General features: G+C 37.2%; 1 protein-coding gene across 1 annotated transcript in view; it reads right to left on the bottom strand.

Annotated features, from left to right (window-relative positions):
• Nucleotides 1-445: 445 nt before the first annotated feature.
• Nucleotides 446-24886, bottom strand: part of maoa (amine oxidase [flavin-containing] A) — a 55881-nt gene continuing 31440 nt past the window's right edge. Inside the window, exons 4-15 of the mRNA XM_008107430.3 lie at nucleotides 23852-23956; nucleotides 21549-21640; nucleotides 19772-19913; nucleotides 16929-17078; nucleotides 15350-15509; nucleotides 12533-12629; nucleotides 11711-11764; nucleotides 9372-9429; nucleotides 7073-7170; nucleotides 5881-5992; nucleotides 5153-5215; nucleotides 446-3601 (exon numbers count right to left, since the gene is read on the bottom strand). Of these exons, the coding sequence (XP_008105637.2) occupies nucleotides 3440-3601; nucleotides 5153-5215; nucleotides 5881-5992; nucleotides 7073-7170; nucleotides 9372-9429; nucleotides 11711-11764; nucleotides 12533-12629; nucleotides 15350-15509; nucleotides 16929-17078; nucleotides 19772-19913; nucleotides 21549-21640; nucleotides 23852-23956 (1293 nt within the window). The 3' untranslated portion in view covers nucleotides 446-3439. The remainder of the gene's footprint in view (nucleotides 3602-5152; nucleotides 5216-5880; nucleotides 5993-7072; nucleotides 7171-9371; nucleotides 9430-11710; nucleotides 11765-12532; nucleotides 12630-15349; nucleotides 15510-16928; nucleotides 17079-19771; nucleotides 19914-21548; nucleotides 21641-23851; nucleotides 23957-24886) is intronic.

Consider the following 24886-nt stretch of genomic DNA (forward strand, 5'->3'; position numbering starts at 1 on the left):
TAGCTGTCAAAATAACAGAAAGACGAGTCTCCCAAATTTCCCCATTGGCTCTAATGAATCCAATATTTCCAAAACAATAATGAAACTCTGGATTTCGAATTACAAATCAAAACAGCCCTCCCCTGAATCTCCTCGAAACAAAACAGGGGAGGGCACCCAAAATTCGAAACAATTGGATTGGATTTCTGCCATTTTGAACACCTCTAGCCCAAAAGGCCATGTACTACTGTTTAATTTGTGAACTAAGCTTCATCCTTTCTAGGCCCATGCCCTTCTTTCTGCCTCCTTCTGAAATAACATTTAGAACTGTCCCTGGTACCTGTGCTGAGCTTTGAAATGTCTCCTTAAAAACTGTCTAGGTGTGCATTAGCAGCTAATGGGTAATCTGTAGCAAATAAATTGCCTCACAAAAGTCATAAAAATAACACAGCATGAACGCACTGGAGTGTTTTAAATTGATACTTTAATGGCAATTCAAGGCATGTTCAAAAGGCACATTTCACTAAATTACAAAGACAGGCAGAACCTTTCTACTATTTCACCAAAATGGTTACTGATGAGAATATACAGATTCACATGTAACCAGGATGTCATTTGTCCAGGGATTAATTTTTATAGATGCTAAAATGGTAGGAGGGAAAATTATTTTAAACGAACAATTTAGTGCATTTACTACCTTGAATTAGCAGTGTAACAGGCATATTTAGAAGACAATTAGTTTCAAAATACCTGCTTGATAGCTGATTATGGTTCAGTCACCACGCTGAATACATAGCTACACTTGAGGAGAACTTTGATAGATCTGCTATGCTTTGGATTAAACCAAGGGCCCTTCCACACAGCCATATAACCCAAAATATTAAGGCAAATAATCCACAATATATGCTTTGAACTGGAAATCTGAGTCCACACTGTCATATAATCCAGTTCAATGTGGATTTTATACAGCTGCGTGGAAGGGACACCAGATTCAACCAATTGTTTCTCAGTTTAACCTACTTCAAGGCCCTTCCAGACAAGCAAAAAATGCAAGAGCAATTGGGATTTTAAATTCCACTTCCTCTCAGGATGGAGACCACACAGCTGGCCTAAACCCTGCGATTTTACAGGGGTATGTTTGTCCAGATACTCACCCCTGCTGATCTGAGATCATCAGGGGTGGGCACTCGCACTGCCAGTTTCCCCTCCCCCCCCCATTTCCCTCTGCATTTACTGGGAGAAGACTGGACAAGACCTGAAGACTCCCTGCCTCCTTCCCCCCTCCGTTGGAAGTGAAGAAGGAGGGCTTTGGGTAGGAGAGGGGGGATTTCTGCTCCAAGGCCCCCATTGGATCTTCCAGGGAGGAGGAACAAAGACAATGGCTGCCGGCTTGCATGGAAAGCTTTGTCCTGTAAGTTGAGAGGGACATATGAGGCAGGAGGGAGTCCAGACTGGAGGGAGGAAGGAAAACTTTTTCCCATGCCTGCAGGGATACACAGGCATGGAAAAATGTGTGTTTCTCAGGAAGAATCGGGTTTAAAGGGCAACTTTTAAACAGCCTTTAACCCAATTCCTTCTGCATTTTAGCTAAATGTCATTTAGCTACCCCCCCCCCCTTTTACCCCGGTTTAATCTGAGTTATAATGCATGTGTGGAAGGAGCCTTTATAGGATTGTGGTAGGAACAAAGGGAGAGGAAGGTAATAAAATACACCTGATTTTTATTGGCTATTGCCACAATTGAAAAAGCTCTTTCTGTTGCACTCCAAAATCACAGCTTTCTGAGTCTGTTTTAAATTACGTGTTCTACAATTTGCTCATAGGAGAGGAGGGGAGTAATGGCAAAATACAATCAGATGGGTTTATAAAGTATTGAGGGGTGTGTCTCCATTAGTCAGACCACATCTGAAGTATTATGTCCATGTCTGAATGTTGCCTTCTAACAAACAAATAGAAAAGAAAAGACTACTGGGAGATGTGTTTTCTTTCAATGTCTGAAAGTATTACAGTAGAGACCTTCTTCTTTGCTATCCCAAAGCACAAAACTAGACACAACATGCTTCAACAAGTATGGATTGAATATCCCTTATCACAAATGCTTAGGGTGAGAAGTGTTTTGGAATTTAGAAGTGTCTGGGATTCTTTTCAGAGTTTGCTATATCTGAAATCCCATTTTGAGATATCTTGGAGATGTCTAAACTTGAAATTCATTCATATTCCATACACACATTAAACACAAAGCCTGGAGGTAATTTTGTATAGTATATTTTAGTAATTTTGTGCATAAAACAAAGTGTGTGTACATTAAAACATCAGAAAGCAGAGGTGTCACTATCCTGGCCATCCATGTGGAGAATTTCAGATTTCGCAGTATTTTGGATTTTGTAATTCTGGATGAAGGATACTGCATTTGCAGGTTTGAACATTTTGACATTAAGTTCAGTAAAGGGGAAAATACCAATGGAGAGCGGTGGGTTGATCCTCCCTAGATTTCCTTGAGCAAAGACTAGATACAGCCACCTGCTAGGAACACTAGAATCCTGCAGAGTACATAAGAGTAAACTACTGAGATTACAAGACCTCTCAAATCCTATTATTCTAGATCATGGAAAATATTTTCATTACAACTCACCAAGTCCACCAGCTTACACATCCACTACCATGGTCTGGAAGTCACAGCCTCAAAAAAGCAACATTTTAAAGCTCTGGGAAAGATGAGGGTTGTGGTTAAGTCTTCTAAAAAGACCACTATTGGCCAAATGTCTTTCAAGCAGTGGTTATTATCGACACTGGAGTAGAAGTGTGGACCACCAGTCAGACTGATTGTGGATTCCTAGAACTTCGTTACAAAAAATAAGTCTCCAAAACCCTGGAGTCTAAATATTTTCCTATAATGCAGTACTTAGTAAAATAACTAAGGAACCTTTTTATGTAACTCCTGGGAAAGGGTCTTTTCACTCTTAATTTGCTTCTCCATTTAACATTATTTATTTCACTGCATTCAAATCCATTGTGGGTTTGATATTCAGTACATAATAGCTGAAAAACATTAGCAGTTTTTTCCAAAAGCAGTAAGAATATGAGGCACTTGACAGACCAAGCATCTGGCTTAATCAGCCACTAGAATAAGAGTTGAATATTTATTTGTTCACCATAAGATTTTGTTTCTTTTAAAAATTAAGACAAGCAGATGGTTTCCAAAGACATTGGAAAATGTGCAAAATCTGTTCTGGTTTGTTCTCATTAGTATCACCAGGGGATGGATAGAATGCAGTGAGAAGAAAGGTCACTGACTTTCAATCAAGCAAAGTAAATGAGGAAAGAAAATAAAACATCACTTGCTCCATGGGTCATGTATTGAATTGATTTGACTGAGTTGATTCAGGTGTCCCAAAAAGAGTCTGAAAGACTCATCTTGAAGGATAACATCCATAGTGTGAGGGGAGATAGCATTTGTTAAATTAGATACATGCTCGGGGGATAAGTCCCTTTTTGTAAGCAAAGAGTCCAACTGCAGCCAATGAAGTGAAGAGGGAAGAAAATCCCAGAAGGACCAGAAGTCCTGTGACAGATGGTAAATTCCTTTCCAAAAAGGTAGTTGTGATTGGGAGAGCTGGAACATCCTAGATGAGAATATATCCCTTGTTAGTGTACAAATGCAGAATCCTATGCAAGTTTGATAAAGTAAATATACATAGTACTCGGGTCAAAGAAATTTAATATCCTTCACTGCACAAGCCCAGTAAATAACCTTTAACACACAAAAGCTAGAACCCCTAGATATTATCTCAGCCAAATTGCCTCAGTTTAAAATTCTGACATTTAAGAAATGCAAGTCCTCTTCAGACATTATTATATATGGATTTAGTAAACTTATAACACATTAGACCTATATCTATTCATTATCACTCTTCTCTCACAGACAACAATGTGGATTTCTGATTGCATTGAGAACTGTCACATACATGACAGGCTTTTGCTTTTCAAATGTTATTTTCCCTGTTTGGAGAGCTACAACAGAGAGAACAGGACTAGGAAATACTTTTCCTCATGAATGTGCTTGATATAATTAATATAAAGCTTGAAAGGCTGTCGGTGGCATATGCAAGGAACCACTGAATAAAAAGAGACAAGTAGGGGCATCAAAAAACAATGTTGGGAGTTAGAAAGGGTTCAGATAGATGCCAGAGCAGTTCATTAGAATGGCACGGTTGGGGAAGAACTTTACTAAGTATCCAATTAAGAAGCATTTCTCATGCATTTAATTACAAAACAAAACTTAGAAGGTAAAGGGGTATTCAATACTTTCTTAAATAAGTTCTATTAAAAAATTCCTGTATATCTTTTAATTTTTTGAACTGATCATCTTGTGCTGAAGTGCTAAATACTGCAGATTTCCATTGGTAAGACAGAACCCAATTCCCTCACCCCTTAGGTGTTTCCATTGTAATGCTTACTCAGTCACAAAGGCAACATGCTACACTTAAGCAAAATGTAAAACTTACCAACTCATCACACAAGAGCACATGGCGTGTGGGCCAAATCTGGGCCCCTAATTTAATTGTACACGGCTTTCAGTGCCAGGGCAACATACTTACAATTATTCAGCCTTACAATTACAACTGGCCCTTTGAAGGCAACCATCAGGCAGATGTGGCCCTCAGTGAAAATGTTTTTGACACCTCTGCACTGTCTATCCACTTTAAATCCTTTGGTCTCCTGCAGAACTTTGGGATTTGTAGTTTAGGGAGGGGTCTTTAATCTGTCCAGCCAGAGAGGTCTTGGGCCTCACTAAATTATAAACCCCAGAATTCTGCAGGGGGCAGCCACAGGATTTAAATTGGATAGACATTCTGATATGATGGAGGTACGCAGTCACTTCCCATAGAAAAAGCTTGTCCATTTCAATTCATATCCATGTGAAGATGCTGTGAGCAGTAAAATAGCCACTGTTTCCCATTTCTCAGATAGGAGGCTGCAAGACTATATGGGCCCTTGTTTATGAAATGCATGTATCAGAAACAACCTCTCTAGAAATGTGGCCAACAGATCATGACTATTTTCCATTTGATATCCTCATTCTAATAACCAAAAATTTTGGTCAAATAATTTAGATAATGCACTGGAAACATTGCATCCAAAAATCTTAGCAGGGTACCTGAAAGAATACTTACCTTTGATTCTGGTTCTGTTAGCCAAATGTCACTCTTTGAAATCTTTCCCATGTTGCATAATATCTGAAAGACAGAAAATTAGGCCCCTTCATCACAGCTGTATAAAATCCACATATAACTGGAATATATGGCAGTGTGGACTCAGATAATTCAGTTCAAAGCAGATATTGTGGATTATCTGCTTTGATATGACTGATATACAACTTGAAGACATGCAACCACCACCACAACAGTACTAAGAACTGTGCTAAGAAGCCCTGTGGTCTTTGTATTTGTATGAATTGAAGTGATTGTGCTAAAGAAAGAAGGCTCATCAAATTAAAAGAACTGAAAAGCAGTTACACAACTCTAAACTCTCTTAAAACTAAAGGCTGTCACTTACATAACAGAGCAGGCTGCTGTTGAATTCCACTTACTGTGGTTTAGTGTGCTTGAAATTGCTAAACTGAAGTGTTGTTATGCAAAGCTACATTTTTCAAACAAACTGTTGATTACATAAACTGAAGTACCTTTGTTGGCATACAGTGAGGGCCCTTCCACACAGTCAAATAACCCAGAATACCAAGGCAGATATTCTGTGTGGAAGGGGCCTGCCTCTGAGGTTCAGAGAAAGTGATGTACCTAGAGTCACCCAGTGGGTTTTAATGGCTGGCTGGGAATGTGAACCCTAGTCTCCCAAACTGCTTCACCATATTGGCTTTCTAGTCCTTAGTATGAGCTTTCTTTACCTCTCTGGCAGCTCTCTCTCCAGCCTGTACGGCTCCTTCCATGTAGCCACTCCACTGTGTAGCTGTTTCAGTGCCAGCAAAGTAGATCCTTCCAGCTGGCTGACGAATTATCCTTTGAAAGAAACATTACAGAACATGTTATGGGAACAGAGATAATACAGTCCAATAAAAAATTCTTGGTGTCTTGGTTTTTAAGCCCCTTCCTAAGGTTTTGTTTGGAGGTACTGACTCAGAAAATTGCATTGGATGGAACACATCAGCTTTAGTTTCTTAGGGCCCTTCCACACAGCCATATAACCCTGAATATCAAGGCAGATCCATAATATCTCCTTTAAACTGGATTATCTGGGTCCACACTGCCATATAATCCAGTTCAGTGTGGATTTTATACAACTATGTGGAGGGGACCTTAGATATGGTTATCATGGATTTTTATGGGTGATCAAATGGTGAGTGGTAGATGGCATATGTTCTGCATCTCAAAAACTAAAGCTGATAGGGTAAAACTGGTTCCATTTTTGTAATCAGCAGGTCAAATATACTAATATTTGAGACACCAAAATGTCTGATGGCAAATGTAATCATCCACTTGAAGGTAATGGCCTCTTTTTTATATTTCAATATCCATAAATTGCAACAGACAAATGCTACTACTCAGTTGAGTGTAGTGCTGCCTTGAATTTGCCTGGTTAAAAAGAAATTGCACTTTCAGGAAATAAGGAAATATCCTTCCTGCTCCAACAAAATTATAGGTTTGAGGATATATTTTTGTTTCATACACTGACAACTTCAAAAGGAAGGGAGCGGCAATATATCCATGTTATCTAATTGGATTAATATCTAATTGAAGGTGTTGCCATAGGGAGTTCAAAGCCTCATTGCCCATTTGAGTTGTATAGAAAAACTTTCATGCTTAACTAGGTTTATCATACCTATAATCTACAATCAACCATAATTAATTGGGTTAAAATATTTATTTAGATGTACCACAAGCCATCTATATCAAAGGATAAAGCCCAGGGCAATAGAAGCATGACTCTAAGGAAGAAGATATCTGTTTTGCTAACATGATTACCTAACATATTTACTACTCTAGAAATTCTCTTAAAAGTAATATGTTGAATGACCAGAATACTTTACAGATCAAGTTTCAGACAACCATATCAAAGAAAAATATCTTATTTAGTTTTACCTTCCGTATTGGGACATAATGCCTGGTGGAAAATAGGCTGTATAGCAACCGCCAGAATATTGTTCTGCACCCCAGTTTTTTTCTTCATAATGTACTGGCTGTAAGATGGACAAGTGAAACAAAATTCCTTTTAGCATCTATAAATAATCGACTTGCATTTTTTTGTCTGCAACTGTCTATTCTTTAAAATCCAATCTATTTGAGCAGGCATCCTAACTTGGTCTCAGGATATGACATTTGAGGGCTTAGTCACTTTGAGTCTCTTTTATGAACAAATCAATACCAATAATGCTACTATTCCTAACAACAACAACAAGAACAGCAACAATAATAATATGGCAACCCTCATTGTCAGTCTTCCCAGTATACCCAAACTATGCTCATATCTCATACTAGATATGCTGTGGATACCAAAATCTGTGGATGCTCATATCTAATTACATGTAATGGTGTAACAAAATGGCACTGGAATTTCAGGGATGGGTACGGGAGCAAAGGAATATTTTTTAGCTGTGGATGGTTGAATCCATTCATATGGAACCCATGGATACAGAGGGACAGCTTTACAATGCCATACATTGTGTTTGCGTACAACTTACAGAACCCATGGATTAATTTTCATGGGAAGGTTCCTCTAGCAATACAGGCTCGAGATGCTTCATAAGGCAACACAGGAACAGGATTAATATATGAGGCATTTTTTCTGGTCTCAGGCACTTCATCCTCCCCACCAGGTTATGGGCCTGAAAGACCAAGGAAAAATGTGGGTGCTGGAAAGTAAGTTGCAAGCAAACACAATTTGTGACAACAACAATTCTGGATTGAGAAATAGACCTAGAATCATCTTATGTTCATCAAGGGAACCACTGACCGCATAGGCAAACTGATGAAGAAATACAACCTACAAACTATCTACAGACCCACAAAGAAAATCCAACAAATGCTACGGTCAGCAAAGGACAAGAGGGATCCTCTCACCTCTGCAGGAGTCTACTGTATACCATGCAGCTGTCAAAGAACATGAAAGGCACGGCAGACTAACTCAACCAGAGAAATCAGCCATAGCAGAGCACCTGATGAACCAACATGGACACAGTATATTATTTGGGAACACAGAAATGCTTGACCACTCCAACAACTATCATGTCAGACTACACAGAGAAGCCACTGAAATTCACAAGCATGTGGACAACTTCAACAGAAAGGAGGAAACCATGAAAATGAACAAAATCTGGCTACCAGTATTAAAAAAAACTCAAAAATCAGAACAGTAAATAAGAAGCAACACTCTGAGACGAGGGAACTAGGGGCAGCTAACAAAGGATGCCCCCAGGCAGAAAGTAGCCAGTAGATGAAGCCATTCAATGCAAATTAGGGTGATTAACTGCACCATTCACGCTGGCCTCCAACTGACAAGAGTTCTTCCCTCACCCTGGACTTCCCACAGATATATATAAACCTTCCTTGCTAAGTTTCTGCATACATCAAAACCTCTGAGGATGCCTGAGATGTGGGCGAAACATCAGGAGAGAATACTTCTAGAACATGGCCATACAGCCCGGAAAACATACAACAACCCTGTGATCCTGGCCATGAAAGCCTTCGACAACACATCTTATGTTCTGTTTTCTTGGATTTGTGGGACTTATACCAATATGTAATGATCTTAACCCTGGTCTTAAACCAACACATTATTTTGGATCATTGAATAAATATATAAGCAGAGTGCAATGGATTCAAAAGACTCTTATATGAGGCTCAATACATTGTAATCTTGTATCAGATTCTGAACAACCTTCCTCTAAGGCAGCATCCAGTTTCAGTCATCCACTACAAAAAGCTAGAATCATAAACTTTACTTTTTTAGCATCCATTTGTTGCTATAAAATATCTTCAGTCAAAATTGTTTAAGTTATAACAGTATTCATCTGTCAACCTTCTGACAATTCCACTTTCTAATATGGCAGGCTGTAGTTCAAGACTTTAACATTCACAAAATGTGTTGTTTTAATACTGAGAAAAGGGCATTGCTATTAAGGAAGAGCAAAAGGCCAGAATCCTACATTTCCTGCTCTTTCTGCATTCATTATTTCCTTTCTCCACTTTCTCTATCTGGGAACCTGACATAGAAGGGCTTAAAAGTATTCTCTTATTTAAATGTCGAAATTACATTTAAAGTGCAAAGTAAAAAACTTATGATCCATTATAGTCTAGTCTAGGAACTAACAGTTTATATAACTGATCCATAAAATTGTATTCATTTAATATTCCACCAATGTTTGCTGCTCTTTTTTCTTACATGTAATGCTTCTTCTGATCCCAACACTTTTGCATACAGTTCACTTATTCTTTTCTTCCTACAAAAAGATGGAAAACATAAAAAATAAAGTGTTACACTTTCAACAGATAAGATGGTATTATTAATGACAAAAATACTACAGATAAATTCTTATTTCACAAGTATAGTGTCCTGACGGAGGGAAGAAAAGGTTGGGTACCCCTTACCTGAAGCAGAAGTATTTTGGATTTGTTAGATTTTGGAAACTTTGTATTTTCATAAACATACATAATAAGTATCTTGGAGAAGAAACCCAAGCCTAATCTCAAAATTCATTTATGTTCTATATGTGCCATACACATAGCCTGGAGGTAATTGTATGCAGAATGTTGTGCCTGAAACAAAGTTTATCCACACTGAACCATCTGAAAATATGGGTGTTACTATCTCAACAACTCAGGTGGATAATTTTGGAGTATTTCAAATTTCAGAATTCTGGATATGGGATGCTCAATCTGTAGTAGTATCATTCTATTCCACTTTAGTTTTTTATTTGGCAGTTTTGGATACTACACAGTTCAGGAAGGATATCAATAAGTTGGAACATGTTCAGAGAAGGATGATCAAGATCATCAAGAGACTGGAAACTAAATCTTGTAAATGGCTTAGAAAGTGGGATGTATTTAACTTATATATATTGTACTCTGAGATGTCGCATGATAGCCATTTTTAAAAATCTGGATACATGTCATATAAAAGATGGAGCCAGCTTGTTTTCTGTTCCTCTAGACACAAGGAAATGAATAAATGAAATTAGACTACAAGAATAGAGATTCCTCCTAAACATTAGGGATAACTTTTTTTTACTGCGAGAGCAATTTGACAGTGGAATAGAAGGACTGGGAAAATAGTGGGTTTTTAATCTTTGGTGGTCTTCAAACAGAGGGTGAGTTGGTATCTTTCAGGAATGCTTTATTTGTATATTCCTGAAAGGCAGGGAGACGGGCTAAATAGCCCTTGTGATATCTTCCAATGCTAAGATTCTATGATTTCATGATTCCTGGAAATAGTACTTCTGACATATACTAAAGTTTAAATACAAAGCTGTTAGACCTTATCCAGCTTTCGAATACAATAGAATGAGCATTCTCAACCCCATTGCAATTTGGAATTTGGATGGCTCTGGAGAGCTTACATTTTTACTTGCAGAATAACACATACAGTAGAGTCTCGCTTATCCAACCTTCACTTATCCAACATTCTGTATTATCCAACGCAGTCAGCCTTTTAGTAATCAATGTTTTTTTAGTCAATGTTTTCAATACATTGCAATATTTTGGTTCTAAATTCATAAATACAGTAATTACTATATTTTGTTACTGTGTATTGAACTGCTTTTTTCTGTTGATTTGTTGTAAAACATGATGTTTTGGTGCTTAATTTGTAAAATCATAATGTAATTTCATGTTTAATAGGCTTTTCCTTAATCCCTCCTTATTCTCCAACATTTTCACTTATCCAACGTTCTGCTGGCCCGTTTATGTTGGATAAGTGAGACTCTACTGTATTGTTCTTTTTTAACCTTCGATGGTAGCAGAAGGCAATGAGTAAGTGTCCCACTCTTCACATAACTAGTCGCCTAGATTAGAAACCATTTCTCTCATTCTCTCTCCAACCCTCAATCTAGACACAGGGTGAGTTTATATTCTCTTAGTGAAATCTCTACCATATCATCCATGCATGTAGGGAAAGTTGCTTAGTTATGGATGGACTTCATACAGTGAACTAAAATGTTGTGTTTTGCATTGCACTGCTTTTGTTTCATGGACTGCAAAAATGCATCTACAGTATTTTGAGGAAACATGTAAACGTAAAAATCTGCGTGATGCAGTGACAAGTTTTGAATGTGGATGACAGAAACTTAGGTCAAATCCTTCAAAGGAGCAAAGGTCATTCTCTCTCCCCCTCTATTTCGTAGGCACTTTTAAAGGCTTCAGTATTTCCATGTATTTCACAATATATATCAGTACAAGAATTTCAAAGATCATAAATCAATCCAGCAAGCCAACAATAATGGCTAGGATGATGGGCTAAACAATAGCTGAAAGCTCAATGGAAGAAAGAGACTGAGATTTAAAAATTAATTAATTGATGAACATGAGAATGGAAATTACTGTATATTATGGTAATTATTAATAGTAGTACTGTATCTCAATTGTCCTTTGATGTTTTACTCCATATGTTAACAGAAAAAAATGCCTTGATTTTTGATTATAAAGAAATCTCTGAAATTAAATTTGACTAAAGAAGAAAAACAGACCTTTCAATTATGGTAACATTTAGAAGTTGTTTATTCTTACCTCTCTTCTTTGCTAAGTTCTGCTAATCTAAATGCCTTTCTTGCAAGGATGAAACTACATAGAAAAAGAATTCCATGCATTAATAGGCTGGTTTGTAAAATATTTGTCATTAAAACATTTTAATAAATAGATCATACAGATTATTCACTGAGTATAGCATCTGCTCTGGACTTTAATCTGAACATTAAAAGATCTACACAAAATGATGAACCTAAGAATCTGATAAGAATAAGCTGAGCAACCTTTGAGCTTGCATTCCTCTTATCTTGCTCCCTAGCATAGCTGCAAAGAAAAAGCTGGAAACTCTGAGCCGTACAGTGGCCCACAGTATCCATTGCAGTTTAGTTTCAGGACCCTGCCTCCATGTACATCAAAATCTGTTAATGCCCAAGACCCCTTATATATACAGTGGTGGAGTAAAATAATGTCTCTTATGTAGAATGGCAAGCAATTCAAATGAATGTTAGAGAGAGCCTGAAGGTCAATGAAATGACAGGAGACTACAACAAACTATGTCTATACATCAGTGTAGTGCTCACTATGTGGCAAATTAAGGTTTACTTTTTGGTTAGTCCCCATCTCACCCCCAAATATTTTCAAACCATCATTGGTAATCCGTACTTCGCCACTGCAAACTGCAGTGCACTTTTATGACCAGATTTGAAGGGGTCAGGAGCCCTTGAAAACAAGCTTTTGGAGAGAATAGAAGGATAAAGGGGAAAAACTGACTCGAACCAATTCCATAGCTTTATATCATTCAGTACTGCCTATCTTTATTGAACTCAATTATGGCGCAAGTATACAAAGTACAGGATTTATTACCCCATAATGGCAGGCACAGACCCATCAGGTTTAGTGTCATCTAAGGTTACTGAAATAGGAGCCTCTTCATCCACAATCATCATGGCACCACAAAATCCTGACAGGCAATAGGAAGACGGGATGGTTACAAATTAAATACACAGTATGAAGTACTAATTCCAGCAAAGTTCAGATGATTACATGCAATCTTTTTTAAAATATGCACCATTCTTGTGAACTGTCATTCAGAACAAATCCTCTGATTTCTCTAAACTTTTGTGCAGTTCTTGATCAAAGCAATGCAAAAATTGCATTAATGTGTGTCCTACCACCCTTTTTCATGTACAGTGATAGCTCGAATATTTAAAACCACTGAAGTATTATAATCCATTATACTGTATTTAAGTATGAATTGGACTAATTGAAAAAAGAAAAAGCATTAAGCATAGCAATTGTATACATGAACTTCCTAGACCAGACCTGCAATAGTGGCTGAAATAGTGAGACCTTTGCTTTCTAATGGCTCAGTGTACACAACCTTTCTCCCATGCACAAAATTACCAAAACTACTGTATAAAATTATCTTCAAGATACAGTAGAGTCTCACTTATCCAACATTCTGGATTATCCAATGCATTTTTGTAGCCAATGTTTTCAATACATCGTGATATTTTGGTGCTAAATTCGTAAATACAGTAATTACTACATAGCATTACTGCGTATTGAGCTACTTTTCTGTCAAATTTGTTGTATAAGATGTTTTGGTGCTTAATTTGTAAAATCATAGCCTAATTTGATGTTTAATAGGCTTTTCCTTAATCCCTCCTTATTATCCAACATATTCGCTTATCCAACATTCTGCCGGCCCGTTTATGTTGGATAAGTGAGACTCTACTGTATGTGTATAAGAAGGTATGTGAAACAGAGATTTTTTTGTCTTTAGACTTGGGTCCTATCTCCAAAATATTTCATTGTTTGCAAATATGCAAATACAGGTTTTCTGAAGTCAAAAACACTTCTTGTTCTAAGAATTTTTGATATGGGATATTCAATGTGTAATTACAACTGTCTGTAATTAATTCATTTTTCACTAACTAATGCAAAACTGTTACATTATTTCTCACATAACAAGGATTAGTTTCACTATTTTTGATTTATAGTTGCAGCTGCAATCACTTTCATGGTGATAGACACCTAATTACTTTGTAGTTACTTTTACGGTTATGGGATATGATCTCACTCACTGATGGAGGAGAAATATTACATGGTCCAAAGCTTGCTGTGCTTCAGACTTTGTTTAGTATATGAGGTAGATGAGGGAAGAGCCTGCTTTGCACTATAGGCCTGTAGTGTTCAAATGTTTTTAAAGCAACTAAAAACCATTTTAGTTAATTTTTAGAAATGTTAAATAGTTGCTTAAAAAAAAACATTAACCATAAGGATAGCAAATCACCCAGTATGTTAACTGTCATTGGTTATTTTTTAAAAGCAGCTTTCTGAAGTCTGTCTGAAACACCTGACAATTCCATCTTTACCCCTAGTTTTACAGCCAGTTCTGGTAGAAAAATATTTAAATAACTTCCTGACTTGTCCTTTCTCCACTCCTATTTTGGTCCCAAGCCACGTCATTTCCATTGAAATAATAGAGAAAAGTGGCATGGAATCATAGATCTGTAGAGTTCAAAAGGATTCTAAGCCTCATCTAATCTGTCCCTTTACCACTGCAGGAGTCCATAGTTAATTTCCCAGATAAAAAGTCTTTTATTAAGATGTTGATTAGTAGAATCTGGACTGTGGCAGCCCACATGCTACCTCTCATCGGGATGAGGAGGAACTCTTGGTGAACATTTTTGGTTTCAGTTTAGCTATAAAGTCACCAAACAGTAGCCCTATCTATCCTAGATTTTTCCACCTTAGCTGCAAGAATATCACGAGGATCATTGACAAAAATGTAACTAAAATCAGGTTATGCTATACATACACCACTTCTCTAATCTTTTGAGTCAGAGAGATTGAGAGGGAGAAAATAAGTCTGCCAGGACTTGTTTTTAATAAACCCTTGCAAGTTCTTGTGCACATTTCTTTTCAAAATCCTCAGAGAAGCTTTCTGGTCACAGACATCATTGGATGGTCAACAAATACCAAGTTGCTTTTCCTCCTCTTTTTTGACTTGTGGATTTCTGCCAATCTTCAGTTTACAGGGATCCCTTTATCCAAGAATTATTTAAAAATACAGACAGAAGCTCTGACATTATACAGGCTGATTTTTCCCCCAAGGAGTCAAAAACTTAAACTTTTTGCTGCAGCTGCTGCCAATTGCAATATGGAAGAAAGGGGGCTAGTTACATATCCAGTTCCTACTAAAGTTTTCTCAAGGAGCTCTCACTTCACCACTATCAGAAATTTGACAGGGAAAAGAGAAGGGTGGGAAGACTCCAGGTTCTGCAGCCTGACTTACATAAAACCCATGCAAAAAGCAAATGCCAGCAGAAGAAAAAGTCTAAATAGATCCATGTTCTGCTGTCTGGCCAGGGTACTTATTCTGCCATATGCTGTAATTGACTGGTGTAAGGAGAGTTTGAGACATGGTGCAAAAATGCTCACAACTAAAAAATGAGTAGCTTAATCCCCTTCCCCATTTCTTCATTCATATACAAATAAAGGAATAAAAAACTCAACCCACCCCAAGATCTAGATCTAAAAAACCTGTTACCAAGTATTTTGTATTTGTATATGTATTTATGATTTCTTTTAGTATCCTGGATGCTGTCTATCTCACCAGAGAGACTGTATTTCTATGACACTCATTAAACACTGCATAACTTGATATACACATACCCATCCTCTTCCAGAAGGCGTCTTTGTAGTACATCATGCATTTAATGACAGAGCCCATGGGAATGCGCTGGATTAACTGGTTTCTTTTAGTAGGAAGTGCTGGCTCGAAATGAATCTTTGTGGTTAAGACTGGGGGAATGGCACTGATCACATACCTGCCCTGCAAAATGTAATATAGCAACTTCAGAGGTATATTTTATTACATATTTAAAATATTTTCAATTTCTCATTTCAAGGCATACTGCTCTTACAAAGTAACTTATATGACTGTGAAACACATGAAAATATAATTACAATTAAAAAACAAAATAGAACTCAGTAGCTGATGATTTCCCCCTTCAACTACAGTACAATTCAGCCAGATGCAGACTGGAATGAATGTGCTGTTGTTTTTGCTGTTGTTTTCTCTTTAAAAATCCTGCATTGCTGAGGTCATACATCTCATCTCCTTTGGGAAACATAGTCCAGAAGAGTAACCATAGCATCTGAAGACTAACATCCTTATTAAATAGTCGTGGGATTATCTTTTCCTACAAACGTGCAAATGGAAACTTTATACAGTTTCTAGCTGCTTTAGCTCAGCATTTCATTTAATCAAACACAACATGTACATTTGTACAAGATTAATGCCAAAAGCAGTGCAGTATCTGTCCAGTGATATATTTAAAAAGGAAGCCATGGGCAGAGAAATCTGTCAGCGTCACAGCCTCATTACAGCAGACTTTGAGAAGAAGTTCTTATAATTAAATCAGCAAAAGCGATTTCAAGCACATCCCCAGAACAACATACAAGGGTGGGGATGATTATAGTGAACTAAGAACGTTATCTCATGAGGCTTCCAAAATGGATTTGATCATCACAAACCCATCTTGTACCTGGCACATTACAGTAGCCAGTAAATACTTTTTCTGTTTCAGGGTTTTGAAAATCGAGATGCACATTAGATTTGATGGTGCATTAAACCTAAGTAAATATGGTAAGAGGCTTTTCATATTGTGTTTATTCTGCAAGGGGAAGGTGTTGTTTTGAGTTTGAAACATTTTTTAGCAAAACAAAACCATACAGGAGTGGGAAGTTCTGCAAAACAGTCTTGCCTTACAATAAAAGGAAATGTTTAATTAGGAGAGGAAATTCATATCAGCAACTTGATGCAACAATGGATCAGCGCAGTTACCTGGTTAATTTTTTTAAAAGAAAGTGTTTGATGAGAAAGGAGAAACGTTTGGCTTAGTACCCAAACTTTTTCTTTTTCTGCCTACTGGAAGTGGCAATGACAGCATACTGGGAGTAAACAACAGAAGTAGAGACAAGGAACACTCACAACACACCCACAAAACTTATCACTGGCCCCAAAGTCACTGCAGGAGTGGCTTCACATTACTGCATGGCTAACATTACGGTGCAAGGCCGGTTGCATGATTGGTCTGCAATGAGTTTACAGTGATGGCATGCGGTGATAACCTTTTTAATTAATGGCTAGTGAACCTCCAATGCAGCTTACAAACTCATGCGATAACATCCTAAGAGCTGATTATGTTATCATAGCCTCACTTAAATGCATATGTTCTTAATGATTTACCTTATAAGTCTCATGGTTAAGTGTCTTCACAATGATGCTGTCACCAGACTGATCAATGTGAACTACAGGTCTCTCCAGTTTAACATTGTCCTTGAGTAGTTCCATGATCTTTTCTGAAATCTGTCCAGAACCCCCAACAAACTTCCTCTCCTGTAAAAAACATCAAGAGAATGGGAAAATAGTGTTACCATCAGTAACAAATGTTTTGGGTATTGGAGACTACAGCCAATGCTAAATAATATAGTATGATAAATATCCTCCTCCTCTTCCTCTTCTTTTTCTTCTTCTGTTTATTTATATCCCACTTCTTCTCTCCACTAAAAGTGCACAGTACATAGTATAAATTCACTTGAAAACAGTGCCCCAATCCAAATTGGGATTGTCAAACTTTAATAAAGAATATTTATGCAATTTCAGAGTCACTATCTTAGATGATACGAGACATCATAGCAGATTGGAGGTGGTGCATCTTTGATTTAGGTTCACATTTTTAGTTAGGAACTGTCTTCTATTCAGTCAAACTGAATGATGTAAGATTCCACGTAGCCACCAGTTGTGTATAATTATGCTGGGTGAACTGTTATGTACGTAAATATTAGATTTATTTGTACATTCAGAAACAAACTACTGGAGTTAGGGTAAGCAAACTGGTACAAGCTAAAAATAAGAAATGAAAAGACTCTAGCAGAGGAGCACTTAATCAACAACAGTATTTTACTATTTAAAGTGTATTTTGCTACTAAATTTCTCATGAGAAAGCAGAATCTCAGCTGGGTTCTGTATCATCAAAGAGTGGAGAGCAAGACAGAAGCTTAATTTAATCTGACAGGCCAATTTCTTTCTCTTTAGCAGAGGGAGCAAAGCAATAGTGCTATATAAAAAGTATGCAAAATATACTAAGTGCCATACAAAGATTAAAGAACAAGACAGTTACTGACTGCAGGTTTACAATCTAATAGACATTATACAAGAAAATGGGATGAAGAGGGGATGTATCAGCAACGGGTGCCAAACTAACACTGATTTGTAGAAACTGTCTCTTTGAATGTCCAGCAAAGAAGATTTGTATTCTATTTATTTTTAAAGATGAAAGCTAGGAAGTCATAGAATTCTAGAGACTAATCGAATACCATCTGAACTACGTCTTGGAGATGGTGCTTTGAAGACACAACTTTAAGTACTCCTAATAGGAATTTTGTCTCTGAATTTGTTTAGGACAGTTTATTAAAAGTACTCAAGATGTTAGATGGAAAGAGGAATTTAGATATATTCAATCCTATAAAATGGGTGGGCTACTTGCAGTTATGAAAGTTCAGGAACATGGAGCAGAAATACCAATATATGTTGCCTACACTCCAGATGCATTTAAAGTTTTCTTTCCCCAGTTGTGCTCATCCCACATAAGAATTTCAAAACATGAATTGTCTATAGAACAAGAACCAGGATCACCTCCACCCATGATAATGGGGCAACATGGTATAGGGCCATTGTACTGGGTCTTCACACACTTGAAGTTGATCCTGTTGATAGTTCTTCACAGTCCCTCACCCAAAGCTGAGCTCTTCTGATATAGTGGGATATTCATGAACAATTGCAGTGCTGAAGAAGATGAGGCCATCACCGAATACTGAGAAAGTAGATGTTTCATATGTGAAAATTTGTCTTTAAATAGTCTACTCTACATAGGATGTGGAAAACAAAGAACTTTAAGGTTTTAGCACAAAGTAGAAACAGAAATAGGCATACTAGTAGGCAAAATGGTGTGAACCATAATTTTTTTTTTTAAAAAAAAAAGAAGACTGAGAAAGGTATCCAAAAAAAATGCTCTGGGTTGAACTTCAGCCACAACCAGTTAGGAACAAAATTTCAGAGCTTTAAATGCCCATTCAAACACTCTGGAAGTTGTAGTTCAAAAGTAACTTTTCCAAGCTCCATTGATTATCTGCCTCCAGACAGACACACTTTTGAAACCACACAGCAATAAAATTTTCTTTTTCAGCAATAAAACACAATAATATTTAGGCCCTTGGTCTGTAGTGTGAGAGATCTATGCCACTGCAAGCAGAGGTTAAGCTTTCTTATTTCTTGTCATTTCCGACTGGAAAAGCAAATGCCCCCTGGTCTTTCTAGATTTGATTGTAAATTTCAGAACATGGGAAAATACTTTTCTGAGTGACAAATCCTTAAATCCCCCAGCAAGACACTTTCCAAGTTGCTCTGTCATTTCAGAACTGGATCTGACTGCAAGCAGATGGCTTTTCTCCAACATGGCATAGAAGAGAAAAGAAGTTGTCAGACATTCTTTTTCTGTCGTCGTTACTAAGAGTGTGGAAATTTACAATTGACTTAACGAAGAGCAATGAAAAAGCACAATACTTCCACAAAACATAAACATAAATGCCTTTCAATAGTACTTTGTAAAACTTACTTCTCTGAGCATTACTTCCCTATTTTTAGAAATGCTACCTCATTTATTTTTTTTAGAAATCTAGTTTAACTGAAGGACCCTCCCAAAAGACCCATGGGATTATTACATTGAAAATTAGTTATATATGTGTCCAGAGATATGTTAAAGTATAAAGTGACTACGTAAACAAAACTGGATCATTATCACAACTGCAGAGCAATAAAGGGTAAGTGGAATAGAGGAAAAACAATAGTTATCTGATTTGTAAGGACATTCAAATGAAGTATTACATTTATTGCTAATTTATTGATCCAGAACTGTAAAACCAGACTGACATGTTCCATAGTGTTCTTCCTTGGGCTTTACGTTGTTACAGATTACAAAGAACAGCACATTTTAAAATATTAATTCTGTAAAATTTGAAAGGTTTACATACCTGCCCTCCATTTGTGACAGAAAAGATCCGTGTTGTTCCCCCACATAACTTCACATACCAAAGAAACCAAAGGGCAGAGACTTCATGTGTTTCAGAAGTTATGTTGACATTTACAAAGAGAGTAGCATAATCATTGGCAGCTCTGTGTACAAGACAAAAGTATAAGACACAGGTGGAGAAAGATTCAAAATAGGGTTTTCTTCTATTCAACTGGCTCTCTGCTAAAGAAATGTTAAAAAAAGCAAAGCCAACAAAGGTTATGGCCTTTATCTGAATTACCTTTTCAAAAACGACATTGACCCTGTATCATCATGCTTCTTCCTCTAAAATGGTTTTAGCATTCCTGCTTAATGAAAAGACTTGTCAGCTTTCAAAGCTTGTATCAAATGTTTTGCCTCTTTTGGCTGGGCTGATAAAGGTAAGGACCATTACCCCTCATGGTCTGAATGACAAATTGGACCTCACCTGCTTCCTGTAATCAGGTATTTAAATCACTATGGGACCATGAATGGCTGCTTGTACCACAAAATCCACAGCAGCATATTGATACTGTTAACATGTGAGTAGATACGTTTACTACTATATCTGGGAAAAAGATAATTCCTTGTTTGCAACTTAGAATACTGCATACCTTGGGGTGCTTTGACATGTCTATTTGCACAAGGTCTATATAATTTGTGATTTGTATCTTATAAAGAGCACAACATTAGACAAATTTCCTTTTATTCTTCTTTCCGTTAAGAATACCTGAAGCAGAGCCATCAATAAAGAAATAATAAAACATTTGCCGCTTACCAGAAGAAGGGTTACCGAAACTGGGATAAAACCCGGCAACCAGTTGTAAACGGCGTAAATGGATATATTACCACCTACTCCAGGCAATAACCAGCTACTCAGGATCTACATCAACATTGACTCTGTCTCCTTGGCTTTACTATTGTTTCAAAACCTATGGAGTCCTGAGGAATCCTTCCAAAACTGCAGAGACTCTGAATCGGTTTGCCTTTAAGCCAATCTAATCCTTTTAGGACTGCAGAGACTTATATCATTTTGTTTGATTTATAATACTGAGTTAGATACTTTTGGGTTATATACCAAAGGACTGAGCATTAATTCTGTGAATGTAATATGTATATGATGCTCTAATATACATATTGTGTACTACTTACGTTTTGAACCATTATTGTGTTTTGTATAGCTCATTACACTGATAAAGGTAAGACCATAATTTCTGGGAATTGGTTATTCATGTTTTTGCTGCTATGAGGACTGCAGAGAGGAAAGGTAGAAGTCCCAACACTACTGTGATTGTTGCATTAGTCTTCTATTTTACTTTTTAGGCCCAAATGCTTTTAGGCTCTTAGGTGTATTTGTCTAGGAACTTGAACTCTATCTCTGCATTCCAGTGAATAGGTTTGACATTAGTTCCACTAACAATCGTCATGTTCTTAGTACAAATGTCTGAAGAGTGACTATATTCCTATTCAGTTGAAACACACTTGGGCTTAAAGCTAGTTGACTCACTGGGATTTACATAAGGATTGACGTATCACTCAGCAATTGATTCTAGAAGTAGCAATAGATTTTAGGCCTTAGGTTGTACTTTCAAACTCCATGCTGAAGGCAAAAGGTGAACCTGGCGCACATGGAGACTGTTGGGATGAGTTTTATTTATCTCCTCTTCCCTTTTTAACTCTCAGTCACTCATTCAAAAACCTTAAAAAAGTTTAAACATTTATTAGGATAAAATCTTTTTAATATTAACTAAATTACCTACTTTGTCCAGCAATGTTTGTTAATAAACTCTTTCATTGTCATTTTGTCCAGTTTTTCAGCAAATGGTGCATCCCAGGGTGCTTCAGCAGGTATCTAAGGAGAAATTTGACAAAACACTACATTTTAACATTTGTGTGTACATTGATCATAGGAACGGCACCAAAATAGATTTGTAAAGATAAACAGAGGCATTGGTATAAAAGTAGTTCACCTGTTTTTCCATCGATACAGTGGATGTTTTGTAATACATATTATAAACCCATTTCCTACTCTACAATGGCAGGCCCTAGTCCTATGTATGAGCACATTGGAAGCCACCAGGTCTGCTGGATGTTCACAATGAGGTGGAGGTGTGGCTGTGGGAAGTTTAACCAGTTTCCCAAAAAGCTGGACAAAGAAAACTCTTCCACATGACACAGGAGTAATAGTGTATTAAGCTCCCTAACCTTTGCAAATCTCTGAGAATCCACAACTAAAGATATAGCTAAAGGGACCGGAGCAATAAGGCTTTTGCTTTAATAAATAAAAACTATGTCCCCCTTCCCTATGAAATACTCCTTTAGTCTTTAAAGTTCTAACATTGCAATAACCCTGGGCCCTTCGGCCCTTCTACACATGCAGCAAAATCCAGACATAACCAGGATAAAAGGGGCAATAGTTAAACAGGACCGTAGCCAGAGGGAGGGATTTAAAAGTTCAATCTGCCCCCCCCCCCCCAAATGTGTCAGGTTAAGAAAACCTGGTTTACTCAAAAATTGGGTAATCAGTCAAAATTCCTAAATAAACCAGGTTTCGGGGGGGGGGGAGGGGTTGAACCCTTTCAGGGGGATTCGAACCCTTAAATATCCCCGCTCTGGCTACGGCCCTGTAGTTAAACGATGTTTGGGAAAAGTGTGGGCAGAATCAAGTTAGGAGCTGAAAAGGACATGTTTAAAAGTGAGCTTAAACCCCGATTCTGCCCCCAAAATGTGCACCTTCATATGACTGTATATCCCTGTAGTCATGCAAAACATGTGACTGCCTTCCCATCCCCCTGTGTGGACTGCTTCAGCACACATGCACATTTTAAAAATCTGAAACAGCTGATCGGACTGTCAAAAAATGGAGCCATGGACACACAGGTGGCTACAGAGAAGCACAACCGGAAAGCAATTAGAACTCTCTGCAACCATTCCTTTCTTGAGATCTTTATAATATTAAACAGAGCTTGAATTTAGAATTGGGTGAAGAGAATAAGAAATCTGCTTGTGAATCTTCAGGATTTCTAGCGCATCTCGGGAGATTTTTTTTAATATAAATTCTGCCAGATGTCTCCCATCTGCTCTCCATCTTGATCCACTTTAAAGGAAGATGTGAAGATAGCAGGGAAGCATTTCCTGGGACTGAGAGGTCTGTGTGTGTACTTGCTGTCAGATTCCAGGGTTTTTTGCCCCACTTTTAAAACCTGTATTTTTGTGTTGTTTGGAAGCACCCTTAGATATTTATCTCAGTGTGTAGAAACACACTTTAGGCATCCTAAGATATGCAGCACACAATGCTACCAAAAAAATGTAAACTCACCTAATAAAAGAGCTCTAGATACAAACAATTTTCTGTGACTCGCCCACTACAATGCTTGACATTTGAGGTCTGAAAGAATATATTATGGGGAGAATATCTTATTTGTTTATTTTATTCAGTTTTAACTTGCTATCTTCCCAACATGAGACGTTTGGAGGATAATTTCCTTATCCTTACCACTACACCCCTGTCTTTAGTGAACCAACTACACTTTCCCCCTTATACACTGCTTTTCACACTAAGCTGTATAGTGTGAGGACAGTTCACAAAAAAGGACCATGATCTCATTTCCTTATCTAAGGGAATGCCATAACAAATCAAAGAGAGCATACGAGTTCAATGAGGTCTAGTTAATGTTGATTATTTTAAAAGAACTAACTGAATAAGCAAAATTAATTCTTTATGTCCATTTCAGGCTACATAACGGTGTGTATACACATTGCAGGTGATCATGGCAATTTCCCCTAGTGACAAAGGTCTTACTCACTACAACTTACCTTACCTGGTGTACAAATTCAATGCTGATGATCCAAACAACAGCACTGTAATACTGATTAGCTCTATTTTAAAATGGGGAGTTCCTTTTTATGCAATGCTTTGATAGAGATCACTTGTTGCCTCTTTGTGGATTTCTTCTTGTGAGTGTTGCTTACATGAAGATTTCATACTTTTTCACATGCACCTTTGTAAATACAGCAAATACTTAGTGACTCCCATGACATATCTTCAGTGCTCCCAACATACCTTTTCCCCCAGTTCATCCATTGTTCTCCATAAATTGTTAAAATCTAGGTATGTGAAAGGATTCCATGTTGAAGGAAAGAAGCCATAGAGCGGGTAGGATTTCCCCTGTAAATTACAAATAAGAAAGTGCTGGGTTTCCTGGCATCCGTGTTAGACTCCATAAGCAATAATTACTATGCAATTATAGCAGCTAAGCCAGCAACATTCAATAAAAATTCAAAAAACAATTCTGGGAATAAATCCATAAACAATATGCATTGAAAAAAGGATGAATTAGGCAAGAGTAGTATGGTTTTCACAGGATGCCAAAACACATTTTCCACAGAGTTGTCTTACTGTGTGCTTTTTAACTACAATTGCAACCCAAGAAAATAATTTGTTATTTTGTGAAATATAAATAGAAGTGAAAAGAAACCATAGAGCAAATACACTGCATACTGATTCTTCCAGGAATATTCAGTTGTTTATGGTATTTGTTGATGCATTATCAGGCATGTGACTTGATCATTCAAATGTGGTTTAGAACATGTTTCATAGGAGTGTAAATCATAAAAACCAAGTATAACATCTTAGATTATGATGGAACAATGTAGCAGTGTAGATTTTGTGCTATTTCTCATGATTTTTCTTAACCTCATTACAGTGACTTCCAATCCTGCGTCACAATGGCTGGATCAGCACTGCCATTCAAAGTCCAGATTATCTGCTTTGAACTGGATTATATGGCAGTGTAGACTCATATAATCCACTTCATAGCAGATAATACGCTTTTATAATCTGGTTAATATGTTAGTGTAGATACAGTTAATATGTTGTTAGGCTCCCCAGAACTTTTGACTATTACCACTGACAGCTGAGACTGCTGGAAACTTAAATCTAACATCATCTAGGGATCCATGTTTGAAAATACCATTCTCATTTTAAGAGAGAACACGCTCTACACATTTAGTAGTTCGCATTCTACTTTGGAGAGCTTGGTATTAGTTATTTTTAACCAAGCTGAATATGGACTATATTGTAGTTCTGATTTCATTA

Source organism: Anolis carolinensis, chromosome 3, assembly GCF_035594765.1.
Source record: "Anolis carolinensis isolate JA03-04 chromosome 3, rAnoCar3.1.pri, whole genome shotgun sequence".
In the NCBI taxonomy this organism is placed as follows: domain Eukaryota; kingdom Metazoa; phylum Chordata; class Lepidosauria; order Squamata; family Dactyloidae; genus Anolis; species Anolis carolinensis.